The 21,709-nt window shown below is 57.4% G+C and overlaps 1 protein-coding gene across 1 annotated transcript in view; it reads left to right on the top strand.

Moving 5' to 3' along the window:
* Positions 1–19,062, top strand: part of MYO7A (myosin VIIA) — a 78,150-nt gene extending 59,088 nt beyond the window's left edge. Inside the window, exons 33-51 of the mRNA XM_036895464.2 lie at positions 422–649; positions 1,884–2,054; positions 2,990–3,107; positions 3,807–3,933; positions 5,109–5,278; positions 5,848–6,038; positions 6,637–6,761; positions 7,362–7,519; positions 8,507–8,660; positions 9,802–9,957; positions 10,431–10,536; positions 11,608–11,721; positions 12,761–12,848; positions 13,026–13,132; positions 15,387–15,572; positions 16,017–16,133; positions 16,881–16,964; positions 17,727–17,846; positions 18,444–19,062. Of these exons, the coding sequence (XP_036751359.2) occupies positions 422–649; positions 1,884–2,054; positions 2,990–3,107; positions 3,807–3,933; positions 5,109–5,278; positions 5,848–6,038; positions 6,637–6,761; positions 7,362–7,519; positions 8,507–8,660; positions 9,802–9,957; positions 10,431–10,536; positions 11,608–11,721; positions 12,761–12,848; positions 13,026–13,132; positions 15,387–15,572; positions 16,017–16,133; positions 16,881–16,964; positions 17,727–17,846; positions 18,444–18,533 (2,610 nt within the window). The 3' untranslated portion in view covers positions 18,534–19,062. The remainder of the gene's footprint in view (positions 1–421; positions 650–1,883; positions 2,055–2,989; positions 3,108–3,806; positions 3,934–5,108; positions 5,279–5,847; positions 6,039–6,636; positions 6,762–7,361; positions 7,520–8,506; positions 8,661–9,801; positions 9,958–10,430; positions 10,537–11,607; positions 11,722–12,760; positions 12,849–13,025; positions 13,133–15,386; positions 15,573–16,016; positions 16,134–16,880; positions 16,965–17,726; positions 17,847–18,443) is intronic.
* The last annotated feature ends 2,647 nt before the right edge of the window (positions 19,063–21,709 follow it).

Raw genomic sequence — 21,709 nt, 5'->3', positions numbered from 1 at the left:
TGCTGGGCTGAGCTGGGAGCGGATGATTTTGCCTCCATACACAGCAGAAGGCCTCTTGCCCCCAGCAAGTCCAGGGACATGACCATGTGGTCTGACCCAGTTTGCCTGGATATCTCCTTCTGTGCTCTCAGTGACCATCTGTCCATCAGAATTTCACAAAAGGCTCACACCAGGAACTGGGAACTCCTTGTGCTGGCTCAGAGCCCATGGTTGGGTTCCAGGAGTGCCATTCTGGTCGTCCCCTGGCTGACCTGGGCATGTCCCTGCCTCTCTCTATCTGGTCGTCCCCTGGCTGACCTGGGCATGTCCCTGCCTGTTTTCTATCCGAACAAGGACTCTGTTTGCCACAGTTGTGGCTCTTTGCAGTGCTTCCCTGTCTACTCACCCTTCTGCTGGGTCACCACCAGCTCTGTGCCCACAGGTGTCTTCCCTGGGCAGTGGCAGTGACCACGTCATGGATGCCATCTCCCAATGTGAGCAGTATGCCAAGGAGCAGGGTGCCCAGGAGCGCAATGCCCCATGGAGACTCTTCTTCCGCAAAGAGGTCTTTACCCCCTGGCACAACCCCTCAGAAGACAATGTGGCCACCAACCTCATCTACCAGCAGGTGGTGCGAGGGGTCAAGTTTGGGGAGTACAGATGTGAAAAGGTAAGTGACAGCACATCTGCTGGCTGAGCCTGCTTGGCTCACAGCCCCACCCATTTTCCAAACTGGGGCTGTTATCGTCTGTGACCCACCATTAGCCAATCCAGAGATTAGCCTGACCGAGGCTGGACACTATCCAGGTTTCTCCTGGATTTAGCCCTGCCTACGGGAGCAAGGGCTTTGAGGAACTGTTCAAACTCTGCCCATGGAGTGTGTTCCTGCAGCCCTGTGGTGACTGTGCGTGGTACTGGCGACGTGCTTCAGGGCTTGCTGTGTTGTTCTGAGTTAGTCTGGAAAACCCTGCTCTTCAGGAATGAGAGAGCCACTCATTCAGACCAGAGTTTGCAAATCCTTTTATCTCCTTCTGAGGGCAGGACCAATGTGGTTTTGTTTTTGATGATGGTTCTCGTGATACTGATGATCCTGTGGGTGATCACGAGGGAGGAATGAGGATGGAGATGATGGGCGTGAAGGGGACGGTGGTGGTGGTGGGGATGGTGGTGGTCATGGAGGTGGCAGTGAGCAGCGACGAAGATGATGGTGTCAGTGATGGGAGTGGTGGTGACAGCGGCGTTGTTTAGGGGACCGTGGTGGTAGCGGTGGTCAGGTGGCATTCAGGCAGGATGCATTGATACAGCCACACCAGTTGCTAAAATTCTGAAATACTTCTAACTAGTTGGAAAATATACAGTGTCTGCAAGGTGCCCAAGAGTCCTTTGCTATTGCCACTGCTGCCAGGGCCCTGGAGAGCCCCAGGCTGACATGATGGGTGCCTGTGCAGCAGCCCCAGGCAGAGAGGGGCAAATGCCCAGTTCCGTCTAGCTTCCCAGAGCCTCTGCAGTGTAGCCCACCCGTCATTCAACACTTTGACTGTCCCTGGGAGGTGCAGCGGTGGTGACAGAGAGGGCACGGTGATGCTCGCCTCAGTCTGGCAGTCTCCCGCTGTGCCCAGGTCCCCTGTTCTCCAGGACGTGTGTCAGCCCCAGCTGTCTCTCCCCAGGAATGTAGTGGCTGAGCCATCCCTGTGGGCTGGCTGGTCTCTCTGGGTCAGCTCGCATACCCCTGGGCAGTGTCCAGCTCCGGGCTGAGGGAACCAGAAGGCAAGTGTGGCCTCGCCCTTAGGGAGCTCCTGCTGAGTCAGTGAGAGCGCAGGGTCCCTGAGGGCAGGGCCGGGGAGCTGCAGGGGGTCAGGGGCTTCCCAGAGGGTGCTGAACAAGATCTCCGCACCCCCACATAGGAGGACGACCTGGCCGAGCTGGCCTCCCAGCAGTACTTCGTGGACTATGGTTCTGAGATGATCCTGGAGCGCCTCCTGAGCCTCGTGCCCACCTACATTCCCGACCGTGAGATCACACCCCTGAAGACGCTTGAGAAGTGGGCCCAGCTGGCCGTGGCTGCCCACAAGAAGGTGGGAGGCCTGGGCAGGGCCTGCAAAGGGGCTGGCTGTGACCTGGGCTCAGGGGCAGTCAGAGCGGTCACAGCTCTCACCTGACCTGTGCCCATGGGGCTGCTGGGGACAGGATGGCACCCTTGACCTCCTACTTTGCAGCAGCCTTTCTCTGCCGTGGACAACAGTTCACTGTGTCTTCTGCCATCTGCTCTGGGCAGGGTGCCAAGGACACAAGCTTGAAATTATTCCAAAATAACATGTTTTTAACATGTTGGCCCGCGCAGGCACCTCTCCCCACATTTATGTCTATAGGTGATAAAAACCGCAAATTCATTCTGATCCCTCCAATTCTACTCCAACACCACCGAGTTCTCATTAGAGCCCAGAGGGATATTTTTAGGTAATAAATCATGGTGTTTTAGCTCTTGCCAGGAGTATCGCATTATCCCCAGCCTTTCTCTCTGCTCCTAACTCCCAGGTTCACCTGTCAGTTTCCACTAAAAGCCCAGCCTTGCCCACAGTTTTTTGTGCCCTGGCTCATACATGCCTGTTTCCCAGTTGTTCTTCCTAGTCTGGTCTGGCACGTGTGCATGCGCACGTGCACACACACACACACACACACACACCTGCTTAGCCACACGTGTTCCTGTTCCCTGAACGCCTCCCCTGATCCATGCCTCTGCACCTTGTACAAGCATTGGCTGGAACTTGGGCTTTTCTGTCACTCTGTGAGTTGGCAGCTCCCTGCAGATGGCGCCCCCATTTCTCCAGGAAGTGCTGATATGGATGGAATGAGAGGAGGACAGAGTGATGGAGGTGGCTTTGGGATGATGGGATGGCCAACATGCACAGGAGAGCACCATAGCCCCAGGGTCTCTTCCGGCTGGGGGACAGGGACATTTGATTTCCTGACAGAGTTTGTATAATGTCTTTTGCCCCCTGTCCCTCTCCAGGGAATTTATGCCCAGAGGAGAACAGATGCCCAGAAGGTCAAAGAGGATGTGGTCAACTATGCCCGCTTCAAGTGGCCATTGCTCTTCTCCAGGTTTTATGAAGCCTTTAAATTCTCAGGTACGCCCTCAGCACCCCCCGCCTCCCATCTTCCCCCAGGCCCTTCTCCCACCCCTCACTGTGGCTCCTGCCTGTAGGGTTACCTGGTCTCCCAGTCACGGTGCTGAGTGGGTCCAGTCCTGTGGGGCTCTCTGGCACACAGTAGGTGCTCAGCAACACTCTAACAATTGAGTCAATTTACTGAGATCAATAAAGCACCCACTGTGTACAGAAGAGGGTGGGCCCATGAAGCTGAGAGATGGGGGTGGCCAACAACCCTTTACAGGCCGGTAGCTCAGCCACACTTGGGCCACCACCACTGGGCATCTACTCCATGCCAGGCCCTGTGCTGGTGCAGGGGCTTCACAGGGTCACCAGATAGGCTAGAGGGAAGCTCGGGGCTCAGTTGGCCCAACCCCTCTCCACACCCCCGTCACTGCAGGGCAGGGACTTGTGCAGAGCTGCACACAGTCCAGTGGCTACATGCAGTCCAGTGGCCAGGATGGAGCCCAGACCTGGGTTCCTGATTTCAGCTCTTCCCTCTGCATGTCTGGTTTTGGTTTGTAGGGAGGCTGTGCCCTGTGAGGCTCAGTCTCCCTATCTGTAGAATGGAATCAGTATACGCCCCACCCTGGTTGCCTCCCTGGTGGTTGTGAAGATGGGGAAGGGCAGCCCAGGAGAGGGGAGGCCTCTGCCTCAGTGCCTCAGTCTCTGCCCCAGGCCCCAGCCTCCCCAAGAATGACGTCATTGTGGCCGTCAACTGGACGGGCGTCTATTTCGTGGACGAGCAGGAGCAGGTGCTCCTGGAGCTGTCCTTCCCCGAGATCATGGCTGTGTCCAGCAGCAGGTTAGTCTGACCCCTCTATTTCTGGCTTTAGTGCAGAGCAGGGAGCTGTTGGAAGCTGCACGAAGACCAGTGGCAGGGATAGGACTTAGCCCGTGGCCTGACTCTGCACACTGAAGTGGGGTGGGGTACAGATAATGGAGGAGAGGGCTCCCTGAGCTTCCCTCCAAGTCACAGGAGCCTTTGAGGGTGTAGTCTTTGCCTCACAGAGGCCATCACTAAGATGCAGGGACATGCAGTGGCCTGGCCTTGTCACATGTGATTGAGCAGTTTGTGCTGCACTGTGCAGACCCCTCAGCATCCTCGGGCATCTTCGTCCTAACTTGGGCAGGGGGTCTTTACAGTGCATTAATGGTTCTGAGTTGGGTGGGTATGGGTGGTTAGGGGGACAGTCGGGGCAGCTGTGTACAAAAGTAGCCTGGCCTGGGATGCAGGGCCTGGGTGGGACTCACCGTCATGTCCTCATTCCTGAAACTGAGGTCTTAATACTTTTTGTCAATAGCAGTGGTAAGGAATAAATGCAACAAAGGGAGAGCTCGTTGTGAAATGGAAAGTGCAGTGCACACAGGTGCAATGGTGGGTGTGGGTTCCTGGAAAAGACTGGCATTCGTAGCAGTGCCTGCCCCCATCTGGGGCTTAGAAGTGTCTTGGGGCTGTGTTGGGCCAAGTTGGGCCGTGTCCAGCTCTGCCCAGGTACATGCCAGGCACAAGAAATGACAAGATAGGAATGCAACACCCTATGGTGGCTTCAGTCAAGAGGGAGGTGGACATTGACCAGGCCATTCTAAAGCAGGGACCAGGGTGACGAGGGCTGTGGGAGGGAAGGTGGGCTTCCTAGAGGAAGTGGTATCTAGGCTGAGACCTAAAGGGTGAGTAGGAGTTAGACAGCAAAGGGGAAGTGGGCTGGGCCACTGCAGGCCTCCCTCTGGACCATGTGTGCCTTTGGCCAGGCCATGTCTGCCTCAGGCTGAGCTGTGTCTGATCTGGGTCATGCCTCACCCTGGCTGGACCAGCCTCTCTCTGGCTGGGCTGCATCTGACTGGGCTGGCCTTGGTCTCCTTCAGGGAGTGCCGTGTCTTGCTCTCGCTGGGCTGCTCTGACCTGGGCTGCGCTGCACCTCACTCGGGCTGGGCAGGACTGACCCCGGCTGGGCCCTGTTCTCCGTGTTGGTCCTGCAGGGGAGCGAAACTGGTAGCCCCCAGCTTCACGCTGGCCACCATCAAGGGGGATGAGTACACCTTCACCTCCAGTAACGCCGAGGACATCCGTGACCTAGTGGTCACCTTTCTGGAGGGGCTCCGGAAGAGATCTAAGTATGTGGTAGCCCTGCAGGACAACCCCAACCCTGGTGAGTGGCTCCTGGCATAGGCTGCCAGGCACTGGAGGTCAGGGGCATCAGGCAGATCATACAACTTGGCCTGGCATTCAAGACAGCTAGTGCCTATCACCTATCCTTCCCCAGACACCCTCGGCTCCAGCGAGACAAAAAGCTAAACTCTGTGCTCCCATCTGTGCCCTGTGGGGAGTCTTCCTCTCCCTCCCTTCCTCCCCTTGCCTCTTCAGTACTTATCACCTGTCACCTTTGCCAGGTGAGATCAGGGTTCCTCCCAACACTGTTCTCCACGTACCCATCTTCAAATGACAGTGACAGCAGCTACCCTGACTGAGCTTCCCCCGGGGCCTCCCAGGCCCTGGGCAGAGCATGGGGAAGACGGGGATGAAACAGACACTGGTCTTGTGCTCAGTGGGGAGAGTGGAAACAGACAGTGACAGTCCTCATGACATTGCAGTGACCAGGGAAGCCCAGAGGCCTCAGTTCTTCAGGGGGAGGAGCAGCTTATAGCTCAGCAACCCAAATAAAGACATTCCAACCCAGCCTCTCTCTCCCATGTGGCCCTGCTCACCTCTGCCTCTCAGCGGGTGAGGAGTCAGGCTTCCTCAGCTTTGCCAAGGGAGACCTCATCATCCTGGACCACGACACAGGCGAGCAGGTCATGAACTCAGGCTGGGCCAATGGCATTAATGAGAGGACCAAGCAGCACGGGGACTTCCCCACTGACTGTGTGTATGTCATGCCCACTGTCACCATGCCACCGCAGGAGATTGTGGTATGTGGCCTGGGGGTGGCAGATGGGTGGGAGGCTCCCCTGGGCCCCTCTTTGTCTTCTTCCCATATCTGTAAGATGGAATGGGGGATCCCAATAGATTCATGTCTGTAGCTTCTGTGAAGATCTGGGGGTCTTACAGGACCACAGACTTTAAGTAGGGGCAGCTATCAAACCTGTGCTGCGTGGAAGGGAGCCTAGCAAGTGACTCAGATGAGGAACTACCCAGGGGCAAGGCATGGGAGGAGGTGGGTGGAGGGCATTGCCCAGCAGTTGGAAAGGGTGGCCCTGGCTCTTCTGGTGTGCCTGAGCACAGCACTGAGGACCTGGAGCCCAGCTTTGCAGGCAGCTCCTGAGCCAGACTCTGTTGACTGGGCATTCCCACCTCACAGTCCAGGCTTTCTGACTGACCTAACCTGCTGCAGACCCAGGGCACCAAGGGAAGCTTCCAGAGCCCAGCATGGTGGAGGCAGATAGTAATTCAGAGATCCCAAGGAGGGAAGGGGCTCCCAGGGTCAGGGTGGGGCATGGGGCCCACGTGTTGATCCTCAGGGGCCCCAGGTGGAGAGCTGACCTCAGCCTCCTGTCACGTGTTCTCTAGGCCCTGGTCACCATGACCCCTGACCAGAGGCAGGACGTCATCCGGCTCTTGCAGCTGCGAACCGCGGAGCCCGAGGTGCGCGCCAAGCCCTACACGCTGGAGGAGTTTTCCTACGACTACTTCAGGTGATGGGGAAAGGAGAGAGAGGGCCCCAGACCACGAGTACAGGCTTCTGCTACTCTGTGGCTGGGGTCTGTGAGCAGGGCCTGGGTCAGACCGGGCCCGGGGGTAGTTTCTGGCCTTTGGAATGACCCTTCTCATGTGGGGTCATCTTATCCTTCATTTATGAGATTGTGGCTGTGCCCACCCAGGTGGGGTGCTGGGCACTCACAACCCACTCCTGTGCCTACCTCACACAGTCCTGCTGGGGAGACAGATGCAAAACCAGGCAGCTGTGATTCTGTTCCCTGCTCTCGGGATGCTCAGGGGTGGGGCGGAGATGGAGGAGAGGCTCCCTGGAGCTGTGCGGGGTGCCCTGGGTGGCGGAGTGCTGCAGGCAAGGAGAGAGCAGGGAGGCTGGCAAGGTGGGCAGGGGCGCACCAGCCATGTCAGCATCTTTGATTTCCAGCCAAGAAAGTAAGGCTCAGGGAGGGCTGGTGACTCGTCCCAGGCCACATGGTGCAGCAGGCAGTGCGGAGCCTGTTCCCTACCCTCAGCTTTCAGGCCTGCGGCAGGATGGGGTGGGTCTCACAACCTGGGGGTCAGTGCTGACTCTGCTGTGTCAGGCCCCCACCCAAGCACACGCTGAGCCGGGTGATGGTGTCCAAGGCCCGCGGCAAGGACCGGCTGTGGAGCCACACGCGGGAGCCACTCAAGCAGGCGCTGCTCAAGAAGATCCTGGGTAGCGAGGAGCTCTCACAGGAGGCCTGCATGGCCTTCGTCGATATCCGCAACCACAGGGTGGGTGACATGGGGGATCAGGGCAGGGGGACCCCACGGCAGGGTAGGACCAGGCCCCTGCCTCTAGGGTTTTCACCTACATACCTACTTCCTTCTGAAGGGGCTGGTCGGGTCCTGGGTGGACAGACATGGAGGGTGCTGATGGAGTGGCTCCATCCATGTGCCTGGCACCTTAGCGTGCAAGGGCTGCCTCGTGCATCGTCTCCACTGACCCGGTCACTCAGCTGACAGATTTGTGTCGTGCCATGTGCTGGGCCAAGTGTGGAGGCATGGCAGTGGCCAGACCCAGTCTCTGGCCTCATGGTGCTTGCACTTAAGAGGGGAGACATGCTGGTCAGGATCAGTGCTGTGACGGGGCCTGGCAGCACGGTGACCCTTCTGGGCCCTTGAGGGCAGGGAGGGCTTCCTGGAGGAAGCAGTGTCTAGGCTGAGACCTGAAGACCAAGCAGCTTTAGCCAGCCAAAGGGGAGATTGGTAGGGAGTGTTAAGATGGAGCAGAATATGCAAAGGCCCTGAGGCAAAACAGAGCAGGGCTGTTTTAAGGGCATGACATAATTCAGCCCAGCTGGAGGGCAGAATTCAGAAAGGAAATCTGAAGACACAGGCTGATTCATGAAAGGTTCCTAAGCCCCTTTAGGAAGATAGGCTGTGTCCCAGAACTACGGGGAACCACTAGACAGGGGGTGGCACGGTGATTTGGAAGTCCCTTCTGGTTGCTGTGAGGACTTCGGATGTGGCTTCGGGGACCTGAGCCACAATTGCCAGTGAGGAGGCAGCCAGAGGAGTTGAGAGGGTGGGCAGTGGGCATGGAAAGCAAGGTGGGCAAATCACCCCTTTTTCCTAAGTCAGTAGCCTGAGGTTCAGGGCCACATGACTGGGGGAGGCAGACCCCGTTGGAGAGCATGGCCTCCTGCCTCCTGGGCCAGTTCTACCCTTATCAGCCACGAGCCCTTCCTTGACGGCTTCCCACCCACGCTCAAGTACATGGGCGACTACCCGTCCAAGAGGATGCGCTCCGTCAACGAGCTCACTGACCAGATCTTTGAGGGTGCCCTGAGGGCTGAGCCCCTCAAGGACGAGGTGTACGCGCAGATCCTGAAGCAGCTGACTGACAACCACATCAGGTGAGCCAGGGGTGGCAGGTGGGTGAGGGAGCAGGTGCCCCCACCGTGCTCACAGCTGAAGGGAATCATGAAGGTCCTCCACCATGGTGACAGGGAGCTCACCCCCAGGAGGCAGTGGCTGGCTCTCCAGGCAGCATTCCCCCTCACTCAGCGTGGGGAGCTGCCCTCAGCTCCCTTCCTGCCCTAGCTGTGCCTCATGGCCCAAGGAGGGCCGGTCAAGAATAAAGAGGTGGTGGCTGGGTGCTGAGTCTGTCCTCCAGGTTGAGCCCTCCCAGCTCCTCCTGGTTTCCTGCCGCCCCCTGCCCTAGCCGCCTCTGGACACCCCTCCCCTCCACCCCCAGCCCAGACACCGTCTGCACGCAGGTTCAGCTCACGAGCAAAGCCCATCCCTGGCTCGGGCTGCTGGCTGTAGGTCCAAGCTCTCCTCCCTGCTGGGCTGAACCAGGGCAGGAGTGGGAAGTCAGGCACAAGCTAGTCTCCAAGAGCCAGAAGAGGAGCCCCCCTCTCTCCCCTTATGCCCAGCCCTCCAGCTTCCTCCCCAGCTTTGTTGCTCTGTACACCTCTTACACAATCTGCCATCAAAGTCAGATCTTCACACTGCCAGACCTTTGTACGTGCTGTACCCACTGTCAGGAATATCTGTCATCTCCTTTTGTGCATATCAGAATTTGCCTCATCCTTCAAATCCTAGGTCAAATGCCACCTCCTCCTAGAAGCCCTCTAAGCTTTCCTCCTGTCAAGCCCAGGGAGCTCAGAGTGGTGCGCGGGGGAGCCTAGGGGCTGGTATAGCTACTCAAAGAATGGACAAGTTAAAGTGCTTCTGCCAATATAAATCACATACCACTTGCTTCTTGGGAAAAGCAAAGGTTAGCTGAACCAGAGTGCTTGGTCACATAGTTGACTGTCGTGGCACGAGCACCTTATCTGTGTGTGTCTGGTAACTGAGTGGCCTGGTGTGGCCACTTTGAGCAGCAGGAGTTGGATGTGGCTGGCAGGGAGGTGGGGTCTGTGTCAGTCTTCTGACAGGGATGGGGGTACAGGCATTTGAGGAGGAGCCGAGGGGCGTGCGGCCTCCACGGGGACTCAAAGCCCTGTGACTGGCCTGTGGTAGGCCTGCTGGACACCACACCTCCTCCTGCAGGTATAGCGAGGAGCGGGGCTGGGAGCTGCTCTGGCTGTGCACCGGCCTCTTCCCTCCAAGCAACGTCCTCCTACCCCACGTGCAGCGCTTCCTGCAGTCCCGCAAGCACTGCCCCCTGGCCGTCGACTGCCTGCAGCGGCTCCAGAAAGCCTTGAGGTACTGCAGCCTGAAAGGACAGAGCTGGGGGCAGGCACCAGGCTCAGCCGTGGCCACACTGGACTTGTGCGATGAGACCCCAAGGGATGAGGACATGACCGCACGGCAGTGGGACCCGTCCCTGAGGTACCACGGCTGCCAGCTAGACAAAGGCTGCAGCGCCTGGAGCCTCTTCTGGACTGTTTGAGAGTCTGGCCGCTCAGAAGGACTTAGCTCATGCCTTCAAGTCTGCTGGGGCCACACTTTATACCCTGCAAAGCCCACTTGCATCCTTCACTTCATTCAGTCCTTGCCGCAGCCTGTGCGGTGGGCACCGTTATGGTCCCAGTTTACAGATGAGAAACTGGAGGCTCTGAGAGGTTAAGTGACCATTACGTGGTAGGAAATGGTGAACAGGGATTAGAACTGGGGTCTGTCTCCACAGTTCCTTCTGTTCCCTGCTCCCGACTTTGTCCCCTTCCCCTGGTTTTCAGAAATGGGTCCCGGAAGTACCCCCCACACCTGGTGGAGGTGGAGGCCATCCAACACAAAACCACCCAGATTTTCCACAAGGTCTACTTTCCTGATGACACTGATGAGGTGAGGGCCGCTGGCTTTTTGGTCCGTGGACAGCCCTGAAGGACCAGGCTCCTTCCGGGACGCAGGGAGCAGCCCTCGTGCCTCTCCCCTGCCATCCCCTCATTTGCCCACCTCCTGCCCCTGAGTGGAGTCAGGGCTCAGTTAAGAGGCCATAATGCCCCAGGTCAGGAGCCCTTGGGTTCCTGGTCCAACCTCCCACTTTCTTGAGCAGCCTCCTTGAGGTCATCCCTCCCCCTCTCTGAGGAGGCTCTGCCTTGGAGAAAAGTGCTTTTTCTGTCGAGCTGAGCTCTGTGCTGGCGCCACCTCCCTGAGGCCTGCTCTGTTGGACACAGGCATACCTGTCCCCCCAGCCCCAGCTTACCCCCTCGCCCTGAGCCCACTTTCCTGCAGACGCCCTCCTTGCTACCCATCTGACCTGATGGCAGGTCCCCTCCAGCCTGGTCCCCTCTTTCAAAGGTCCTGTTTGGCTTCCTGCACACCCGTTCGGCCAGGCTGCCTCCTCCCTGCCCCACATCTCATTTAGAAAACAAGTCCAACAGCAAAACTCTTAGCTTAAAAAGCAGTTTTAAAACTTGTCTAGAGACTCAAAAACGCCACATAGGTTTCCAGTCACAAAGACAGAAAACCTTGGTAACATCCCTTCTTGTTCCCTCCAGCAGAAGGTTACGTGCGGCAGCCCCCCACCCCCAGTTGCCCTCCTTCCTCCGTCTAAACTTCCCAGCCTGTCCGGCCCAAGGGTCACTCATTGCCCACCCCTTTTCTCTCTCCCTTTCTGGAATTGGCATTCTTCTTCCTCCAGGCTCCCTCCTTCCCATCCCCCATCCCTGTGCCCCCGGCGGCCTTTGCCGTCACTCATGTTTGCAGAGCCAGGCCCAGGGCTGTGGAGGCCAAGGCTGAGCTCTGCTCAGAGGGCTGGGGAGGATGGATCTGGGAAGACCCAGACAGGAGTTGCATTTTTCTTTTCTTAAACGCTGTGCCCAGCTTGGGACGCACAGGGAAGCCCCCTTCAAGGGAGGGTGTTTAGCTGGAAGCAGAGCCAGAGCCAAATGAGCGCCTACCCACCCTGCCCAGGCTTTCGAGGTGGAGTCCAGCACTAAGGCCAAGGACTTCTGCCAGAACATCGCAGCCAGGCTGCTCCTCAAGTCCTCCGAGGGATTCAGCCTCTTTGTGAAAATCGCAGACAAGGTAGACGGTGGGTGGTTGGCAGTCTGTTTGCCTGCTATTGGCCTGTCAGGAAATCTGCTGGGGGCTGGGGGGGCAGCAGGGGGAGGGAAGAGACCCAGAAGGGAGAAGGGAGGGAAGGAAGGGTGCTCTTGCATGCAGCATCCGTCCTGCGCCCCTGCAATGGCTCCCTTACATTAGCAATTGCCCCTAACTCTCTCCTTTGAGGCCATGCACAGCATGGCCTCAAACCTCTTGGGAGCCACATGGCACTGTGTTCCAGGCACACCCGGCTCCTCTCCCTGCTGCAATATACATGCACCTTCTAGATTTGATTTGACTGGTCCCTCAGCTGCTCTGATGAGGCCAGTTAACCCTTGAAATAACCCTTAAGGCAGGGTGATTACCCCCACCTAGCAGATCACAAAACTTGGGCTCATCAAAGTTAAGTAGCTTCTCCAAGATCCTGTAACAGGGACTCAGAGCCAGGTGGGTCAGACTCAAAGGCACAGGCCCCCACCCCTTCCCACACTGCTCGGCTGCTTCCCTGCCCACGGGAGTCGGAGGCCCAGCTTTGAAGCCTCTCTCTGTGGGGCCCCAACCATCTCTGGCAAATCAGGTGCTGCCTCCAGTTCACTCACAGTTCCCTGTGCATCCCCGGCTGTCTCACTGCTTGACTGCCCCTGTGCCAGTCATGGGGCACCCAGGGGTGATCTCGGTGAGGTCCCAGGCCCAGGGGAGCCTCGAGCCTGTGGGAGGGGGCACACAGAAGCCAGGGGACAGCCAAGGCAAGTGCTGGGCCTCATTCTCGGGCCCCCCTCCTGGGGTCTAGGGCAGTGTTCAGTGGGTCTCTGCCAAATGATTGAATGGAACTCACTATGGGCAGGAAGTGGGTTGTGTTCTGGGGACCCTCACAGGCAGTCAGGGCAGGGTGGGGCTGCAACATGGACACCCCAACTGGCGGTGAGTGGGAGTCTTTCTGGAGAGAGGAAGGCCTTGGGTGGAAGTCCCACTCAGTCTTGTTTGGATTAAAATGAGTGGACTAGAATGGCCGTGTCCCTAGGTCATCAGTGTCCCTGAGAACGACTTCTTCTTCGACTTCGTTCGACACCTGACAGACTGGATAAAGAAAGCGCGGCCCGTCAAGGACGGTAACGTGGGGCTGGGCCCGGGGACCACCTGAGCCTGGAGAGGGGCAGGTGCAGGCTCAGGGCCGTAACTCCAGGCCCACGCGGGTGCTGGGACCTGAGCCAGGGCCTCCTCTGGGGCTGGGCACGAGCACCCCTTGTGCTGGGACCCTCCAGGTGACAGACTGCCGTCTGCCACAGGGATGGTGCCCTCGCTCACCTACCAGGTGTTCTTCATGAAGAAGCTGTGGACCACCACGGTGCCAGGGAAGGACCCCATGGCCGATTCCATCTTCCACTATTACCAGGTGAGCTTCCAGTGACTGCTGCTGCTGTAGCTACCACCTCGCTGTACCTATGCAAGCAGTGACCTGTCCTTGCCGGGGACCTATAACAGCAGGGCCTCTAAGGGATTCCTCTGGGAGAGACCCAACCTCAGACCCTCCCCACATCCAAGCCCTTGGGGGCTCGGCAGTCCTAAGCTCCTGGTCCCCACCTGTCCAGGCCCTTCCCTTAGTGAGGGGCTGTCCTCTGAATGTGAGATTCTGCTGCTTCACCTGAGTGTATCCAAGGCCTCAGAGTGAGTCTGTAAACATCGCCCAACACAGACACGTGCCTGTGGCAAGCTGGGAGGGAGGTTTACATGTTGAGCCTCTATTATGTATCTGGCACTTTTCAATCATTCTGTCTTCCCAGCAAACCCCAAGTAGTAGACGTATTGTTCCCATTTTATAGAGGGAGAAACAGAAACTCAGATCAAGTGATCTAATGCAATCAGAGGGCTGATGGAAGCAGAGCGATTCCAGGTCTCTGTGCCTGAGGACTCTGACCCTTCCTGGGCTAGCCCGTCTACCACTCGGTGGGGGACACACCATGACGCTGGGAAGGACGGGAGAGGTGGGGGCGGTGGCTGCCGTGGTGCAGAGAACCTTGGCCCAGGACTCAACACTTCCACTCAAGCCTGAGATCTGCCTCTCGCCAATGTCCCCCTCTTCCCCCCGTGTCACCCATTTAATGAATAGCACTTCCTTGTCCCCAAGACTAGGTCAGGTCACCTTGTTCTATGCTCTCATAACACTGGGGGCAATTCCTTCAAAGACTGTCAGCCTTGACCGCTGCCCCTCCTGTGTGATCCGTGTCCTAAGCCATTCACCTGACGCACTTTGCCTCCCGAATGTCTTAAATCCATCCACGTTTCCCCATCACCACCCCTACCAACTTGGGTCCGACCATCTGCTCTTACCTGGGTGAAGCCTGACTCCCCCATCCATGTTTGTCCTCCTTCAGTCCTTCCTCCGCAGGGTTGTCATCAAGCTTTCCAGATCCCCAGTGGCTTCCCATTACTCTTAGGGTAGAACCCCAAATCCTGGCTGTGGTCCAGCATGGGGGTGCCATGACCTACTTCTGCTGCCTTGCCTGGTACCCAGCACCCTTTTGCTCAGTTCACTCCAGCTACATTTTCCCAAATTCTCAGGAATGTCACAGGGCCTTCGTACCGTTCTCTCTCCTGGGATGCTCTTCCCTTGGTTCTTCCCATCACCTACTGAGCTGTTAGACGTCACTTCAGTGATCTGATCTTAGTCTTCCTTGTCCCCAAGACTAGGTCAGGTCACCTTGTTCTATGCTCTCATAGCACTGGGAGCAATTCCTTCAAGGACTGTAATTGTACATTGATTTGGGGTGATTAATGTCTGTTCTTGTCTTGACTACAAGTTCCATGAGGGTAGGGAGGGTACATGTGGCTGCTTGAAGGGCCTGGCCCATAGTGGATGCTCAATAAATATTTGTTGGCTTGATGGATGGGGGAATAGGTAAACTGGTGACTCTGTGAATGGGTGGATGGTGAATGAATTTGTGGGGGTGGGTAGATGGACAAATGGGGAAATGGATGGGAAATGGCTGTGCGTGGGTAGATGGAAAGATGGGTGTAGAGTGGCTGCCTCGGGCTTCCGGTCTGCAGCGGGTCCTCAGGCCAGCCGTACTTTCCCTGCTCTTCTAGCAGCGGGTGAGACAGTTGTGCGGCTCCAGGAGCCTGTGGGCTGCGCTGGCCCTTGACAGGCTTCATCTTCGCTCTCTCCATTCCTCATCCTCAGTTACTCTGATTCTGGGTCTGGAAGTTCAAGGTGGGGAAGGGGTGGTCGTGCTGGTAAAACCAGCCAATCTCATGGATACACAATGGGAGGGGGCCAGCCTGAGAGGGTTTCCCCAAGGAAAGACAGGCCCAGGAGGTTAGGGGTGTGGACAGTATTGGGTTACCAGCTGGCCACTCAGTTTCTTCACCTTTGAAATGGGGCTGCTCACCTCGCTGGACTGTTAGGAGGGGAAATGAGATACTATTCATACATGGCTCTGTCTTCAAATGGCAACATGCTGAATCTGTGCAAGCTTAGTTGCTATTTCCCTGTACTTCGCCATCTCCCCATGGGGAGCAGGGTCAGCTGGGGCTGGAGAAGCAGGTGGGCCCGAATGTGGGGTAAGGCAGTAGGCCCAGCCTCGGGGTGATAAGGAAGGAGCCTGCTTCCTCAGGCCCCTCCATGCCGTGACCTGCTCTGTCTTTGGCAGGAGTTGCCCAAGTATCTCCGAGGCTACCACAGGTGCACGAGGGAGGAGGTGCTGCAGCTGGGAGCACTCATCTACAGGGTCAAGTTTGAGGAGGACAAGTCCTACTTCCCCAGTATCCCCAAGCTGCTCCGGGAGCTGGTGCCTCAGGACCTCATCCGGCAGGTCTCACCTGATGACTGGAAGCGGGTGAGCATGGGGGAGACAGTGGGAATAGGGCCCCCCCCCCTGAATGGGTCTCTGGCACCCAGGGGTCAAGGGGGCAGATGCTGGCCAGCAGCCCAGGGAATTATCTCCTGTGGCCCTTGTATGTGATGAGGTCACCCTCCCTGTCTCCCTTCCACCTGCTTTTGTCCCTAGTTCTCCAGGCAGAGGATTCAGCTGGCCCCTTGGCAGTCATTTGCCCTGTCCTGGTTACCATGCTGACCTGATTTTACTTGACACTTTTTGGCCTGCTTGCTTAGGGGAGTGAAGGGAGGTCAGAAGTCCATTAACTGGGATGAGAGGGGAGCCCCTAAAGGCCTCCAGGACTCCCCTCCTGTGCCTGGCCCTCCCCGGCCCATGACAGCCAGTGACAGGGTAAAGGGGGCGGGAGCGGCAGGGTTGAGGACTCGGACCTCCCTCCCGCTGCAGTCCATCGTTGCCTACTTCAACAAGCACGCAGGGAAGTCCAAGGAGGAGGCCAAGCTGGCCTTCCTGAAGCTCATCTTCAAGTGGCCCACCTTTGGCTCAGCCTTCTTCGAAGTGAAGGTAGGCTGTGGGTGGCTGGAGGGCAGGTGAAGGGGGGGCGCAGAGGAAGAGGGGTGCAGAGTGGGGATCAGAGGGCACAGAGGCCTCCCTCCAGGCTGTTGGAAACAGCGATGGCCTGGCAAGAAACAGAGGGAAGACCTCAGGCCTGTCCCAGCTGGGTGTCTTGCTACTGCTGAGCCCTGGGCTCAGTCCTGGGACACAGAGGAACCAGAAGCCCAGCTGGCGGGGGAGGCAGAGGCACGGACAGGCTGGAGGAGTGGAGGCGGTAGAACCTGGGAGGCCCTCACTGACTGTGAAGGCTGAGGAGGCTTCCTGGAGGAGGGAGCACCTGAGCTGTCCCAGGAGACCCTGGAGGGAGAGTTCCTGGCAGAGGGCTTAGCCAGAGCCAAGACCCAGAGGTGTGAGAGCTCAGGCCCCAGGCAGGCAGTGCAGGTGGTTGATGGGGACGTCCACAGGGTGTGCGGTGGGCCGACAGTGGTGAAAGGAGGTTGGCAAGCAGGTGAAGGGGGTGGATTTCCCTGCAGGTGGTGGCCAGCCTTGGAGGGCTGGGGGTGAAGGGCCAGAAGCCCCCTCTGACTGCAGGGTGGGGAGAGGGAACAGAGGGGTCCGACCAAAGGCAGGAAGCCGTGAGGCACCATGTAGGCAGCAGAAGAGGCCAGTTAATCCTGGCTAGGGGGCAGCTTCATTCCCGCCCCAAACGCACCTGCTCTGGGTCCCCACCTGATGGTTTCTGGCTTTCTTTACTAGCAAACTACAGAGCCAAACTTCCCTGAGATCCTCTTAATCGCCATCAACAAGTATGGGGTCAGCCTCATCGACCCCAGGTCCAAGGTGAGCAGTGACAGGCGAGCAGGCAGCAGGATGGGGGTGCGGCTGCTCCGTCTGCATCTCTAACAGCGGCCTCAGGCCCAAACCCAGAAGCCCCTGTCAGTCAGCACCCTGGCTCCTGTGCCCTCGGGGCCACACCTCTGAGAGTGGCCTGTGCTCGCTACTACTTGCTTATTCCCTCATCTAGGCCATCAATGTTGCTCTCCTACAACCAACACCTTGCTACTCAATCCAGTGAACTTTCTAGTACTTGGCCTTTCAGCACCATTGGCCACTACCAACCACTCCCTCCTTCCAAATGCTCTCTGCCCATATCGGTCCAGATGGCAGGCTGTGCTGGGTAACTGCCGCCCACGTGAATCAGCCAGGGCCCCCTCACTAGGGCGCAGGGAGCACAGTCCCACCACATGCCCAGCAGGGGTACAAGCGGACCGTTGGCGAGGGGAGCCAGTTACCATCTTCCCCTCTGCCTCATGTGCTGCGCTTCCCTGGGCTCCCTCACACCTCTCTCCGTCGCTCCTGTCACTTCCGTGGGCTCCTTCTCTACCCAGTCCAGACAGGGGCCCAACCGAGGCAGAGGGGAAGGCACTGGCCCCCCCCACGCGGCCGCCGTGCACAGAGGGAGCCCAGGAGCCTCGACCCGCCTGCTCCTTTCCTCGTTGGAGGGCCTGAGGCCTGTCCTGTGGGCGGCGTCCGGGCTGGAGCTGAGGGGAATGAGGCTGGAGGGTCTGGGCTTGTAGCTTAAGGCTCTCTCTGCTCCCCCAGGACATCCTGACCACTCACCCCTTTACCAAGATCTCCAACTGGAGCAGTGGCAACACGTACTTCCACATCACCATCGGGAACCTGGTGCGCGGGAGCAAGCTGCTCTGTGAGACGTCCCTGGTGAGCACTCCTCCTCCGGGCCTGGCGGGCTCTCCTGCCTCGCCTGCAGCCTCCGGTGCGAACAGACACAGCTTGGAGCACACAGCTCGGCCTGGAGTCAAGGGTTGGGCTGGGGCCAAGGTCAGGTCAGCTGGACACTCAGCTTAGGTCTGCGGAAGCTACTTAATCTGGGGCTGAGACTGGTCACTCGTTAGCTGTTGTCTGAGTGCCCTCAGTACCTGGGACTTGAGCCTTTAGCCCTGGAGTTCAACAGCAGAACCATTAGCCGTGAGGCCTCCTGGACGGAGCTCAACTTCCCAGGCACAGCTCAACTGCCAGGGCCTTTACAGCCACTCTGGTAGGCAGGCCTCCAGGATTTGAGGGGCCCACAAGCTATAGGGCTTTAATGTGGGGTCATAAGTTTAGAACCGTAGATACCTGCCTGGCTTGATGCATCCAGCCCTTGAACTGTGTGGCTGGGGAGACTGAGTCCAGAGAAAGACAGGAGTTGCCTTTGTCCAGGGTTCTGCCCACCGCAGTTTCCTGGGAGCTGTGCTCTGGGTCTCAGTGGGCTGGCCCTGTCCCACTTTGTGCTTATCTTCTTGCCACTGTTTCCAGGGATACAAGATGGATGACCTCCTGACTTCCTACATTAGCCAGATGCTCACGGCCATGAGCAGGCAGCGGGGCTCCAGGAGCGGCAAGTGACCAGTAGGCAGGTGGCGCTGGCTCCATGCCTGCTCTCCAGCCAGCCGCTGGGGGAAGACCTTTGCTATCTGGGCAGGGAGGCTGGGCAGCCGGCCACCACTGACTGTACCAACTTGGCCTCGACCTTCTTCCAGTGAGGCAGCCTCTCTGGGATGCAGAACTCCCCTCCACCACACCCTGAGGCTCCTGGGCTGGTTCCAGTCCGGGCTTGCTGTGGCCTTCCCAGCTGTAAGCCTGTGTTCCTTGCATGCCTTTCTTATCTCAGACCAGCCCTACCATGAGACCTCCTTGGAGTTTCTGTGTACTCCAGGGACAGGGAATCAAGAGAACCACCTAGTTCTCCATACTTGTAACAACCAAACCAAGAATATTCTGAAACCTAAGGGACTGGTTTAATTCCTGTAAGTTTGGGATCCTCAGCTGAGGTGAAGGAGACAGACCATTTATATATATTGCTGTGTGAGTGCGAGGCCCCTGCTCCAATCTCCCCTGACCACATTAGGGCATAAAGCGTATGTTTCATCTTCTGGCCCTACTGTGTCTTTGCTGGGGGAAGGGGAGAGGAAGGGGCAGAGTGTGAGGTAAGGACAGGGCCCTGGGGGGTTGTGGCCCTTATAACTATCTCCTTGGTCCATGTGTACAGGGCCAAGCTGGTCTGGGTTTGGTGGCTGGGGTGCCTGAGCCCCAGGTGTGCTTGGAAGGGGCTTCAAGGGACAGGCTGGGACCAGGTGAGTTGGGGAAAATGCTGGATGTCGGCCTGGGAGGTGGGGACCTAAGCATGCATGGACTGGGGACCTAGAGAAGGAACCAGTTTCTGGGTGCTAACCAGGACCAGTGGAGCCAGAGTGGCCCTTGCATCCTGCCAGAAACATCTCCTTGGTTCATCAAGAAACTTCCAAGAACCCCAGGCACAATGCTGCCCTTGGGTCAAACCCTTACATCCAGCAGGTGCCTGCAAAATGTCACTTTGCCACCAGGATGGACCAAACAAGTTTACATGACCTGGGGAAATCGTTTGGGAGCTTCAGACGGGGACGGGGTGATTGGGGTGGCACAACCTCCTGGCTGTGGCTGGGATGAGTGCCTAGAGAAGTGACCCAGAGAATCCTCTTGAGGTGGGTGATCTTCCCTCAAGGTCCCCCTGCTACTTCAGAGTCAAGCCCTGCTTGCCCTCATACCCCTGTCTGGGGCCATCGGTATTTAGGTGCCCAAGACCCAGCACCCCACGAGGAGCGCTATTCCTCTTTCCCTGCTGCCTGTGTGGGTTGGAGGGGCTGCTGATGGAACTGGGGACCCCTAATCAGCTCTGCTTTCTGGGTAGTTGTGGCTGGCTGAGACAGCCCTGCCCCACCAATGTTTACGTAATTCCACAGTCAGCCCAGAATAAATTGGGCCAGAAGGAAGGGGCTCCAGTGGTCTGCCCCTACACCACCAACCACCATAGAGGGGGATACTGAGGCCCAGAGTAGGGGTGTGGAAAGGTGAAGGTCACATAGTGGAACTCAATTCACTGCTTCTGATATTGGGCTTCCACAGAAGGGCTCCAGATGCTTGTTCTAGGCTCTAATCTCCCTCCATGTTGGGTGGGCATGGGATTACACCCATCCTTGGACTGGGCATCAGGCAAAGACAAGCCATTAGGAAACATCCCACCGCACACTAGGTCACTGAGCGTACACGTGGGTGAGAGCTCTGCTCCCAACTCAGGCCACCACCCATCCTCTGACCCAGGACGGCAGCACTTTCACACTCACCCCTCGTCTTCACCAGCCTGAGTGATCACAGAGGGGTCCACGGAACGCAGCAGTTACCTCTGGGTCCCTGAGGGATTGCCCATATTTATATGCTGATGCTCGCCACAGCCCCTCCTCTAGCAGGGAATACTACGAAGGGGTAGGATGACATAAACCCTGTAACACCCAGAGAACAACCAGCTCCAGCTCCGAGACCACAGCTGTTTTCCCTTACCCACCCCCTTGAGATGCACTCTTCACCGAAAGGCTAGGCCAGAATGATTCTCTTGAGCCTCGGTGGCCCCTGCACTCCTTTCATGATCACCCCCCCGCCACCAACCACCCTTAGGCCCAGAGAGGAGAAGGAAAAGGCACGGTGGCCACACTTTCTCCGACGACATCCTGTGGGAGAAGAGGGCATGCTAGGGGAGGAGGAACATACTGTACAAAGCGAGCCCTGGAGGAGGACTCCCCAGTGGGAGTCTCCTGGGGTTGTTTCAGCATGGGGGCCTCCTTTGTGGACACTGAGTCGTAGGGTCTTGGCAGCCCAGGGTCAGTGTGGTTCAGTGGAGCGGTTTGTCTGGTGACCCCTTGGTGGGAGCTTGGGTGGCTTTATGTTCTTCTTGGGGACTGTGGATGGTTTGACATCCCCCTTGGGGAGCACCTGTGGTTTACTGTCTCCCTTGGGGGACCCTGGTGGTCTGACATCCTCCTTGCGGGGCACTGGTGATTTGACATTCTTGGTGAGCCCTGGTGGAATAGTGTTCCCCTTGCGGTGGTTTGAGGACCTCTTCCTTGGGGGCTGCTGTAACACGGAAGGAGCGTGGGTATCTGGGAGTTCCTTCCATCCAGGCTGGCTGGGAGGTGGGGAGAGTCCACAGGTTTTGCACGACTCTTTTTCTATCTTAGGGGCTATTTCCTGAATGTCTATGGGGGATAGAAAAGATATAAACACAAATTCTGTGAAGTGTCATTTCCTCAATCTGCGATTGCTATGTGGTAAACCCACAGTCATCTCTTAGATGTCAGAACCTCCGCCACCTGCTCAGGGTCATTCTCTACACTTCCCCTGCCAAGATGCTGGGCAGGCTCACATACGGCCCTCCAGTTCCGCCTGGGTATGGCTCACCAACGAAGCTCTCAGAAAGCAGAAACTAACATTTGCTTAAAGATCATACATTTCATAATAATTGCTTCCAAATCAGCCTTACAGAAAAAAAAATGAACATATTTTTCCCACTAGGCTGTGAGCTTCCTTCTGGGGAGAGACTTTGACTTGTTTGCCACTATAGTCCCAGTGCCCAGAAAAATGTCTGCCACATATGAAGTGGTAGGTAAGGTTTTTTTTTGGGGGGGGGACTAATTGACTGATGGAAAACTGGTAATAGAGAGCTAGAGAATTCAGAGCTACCCTCCAACTCAAGGCACATTTTTAAAATGCAT

Source organism: Manis pentadactyla, chromosome 9 (genome assembly GCF_030020395.1).
Source record: "Manis pentadactyla isolate mManPen7 chromosome 9, mManPen7.hap1, whole genome shotgun sequence".
Lineage (NCBI taxonomy): Eukaryota > Metazoa > Chordata > Mammalia > Pholidota > Manidae > Manis > Manis pentadactyla.
The sequence above is the reverse complement of the archived record's forward strand: the minus strand, read 5'-3'. Positions and strand labels throughout refer to the sequence as shown.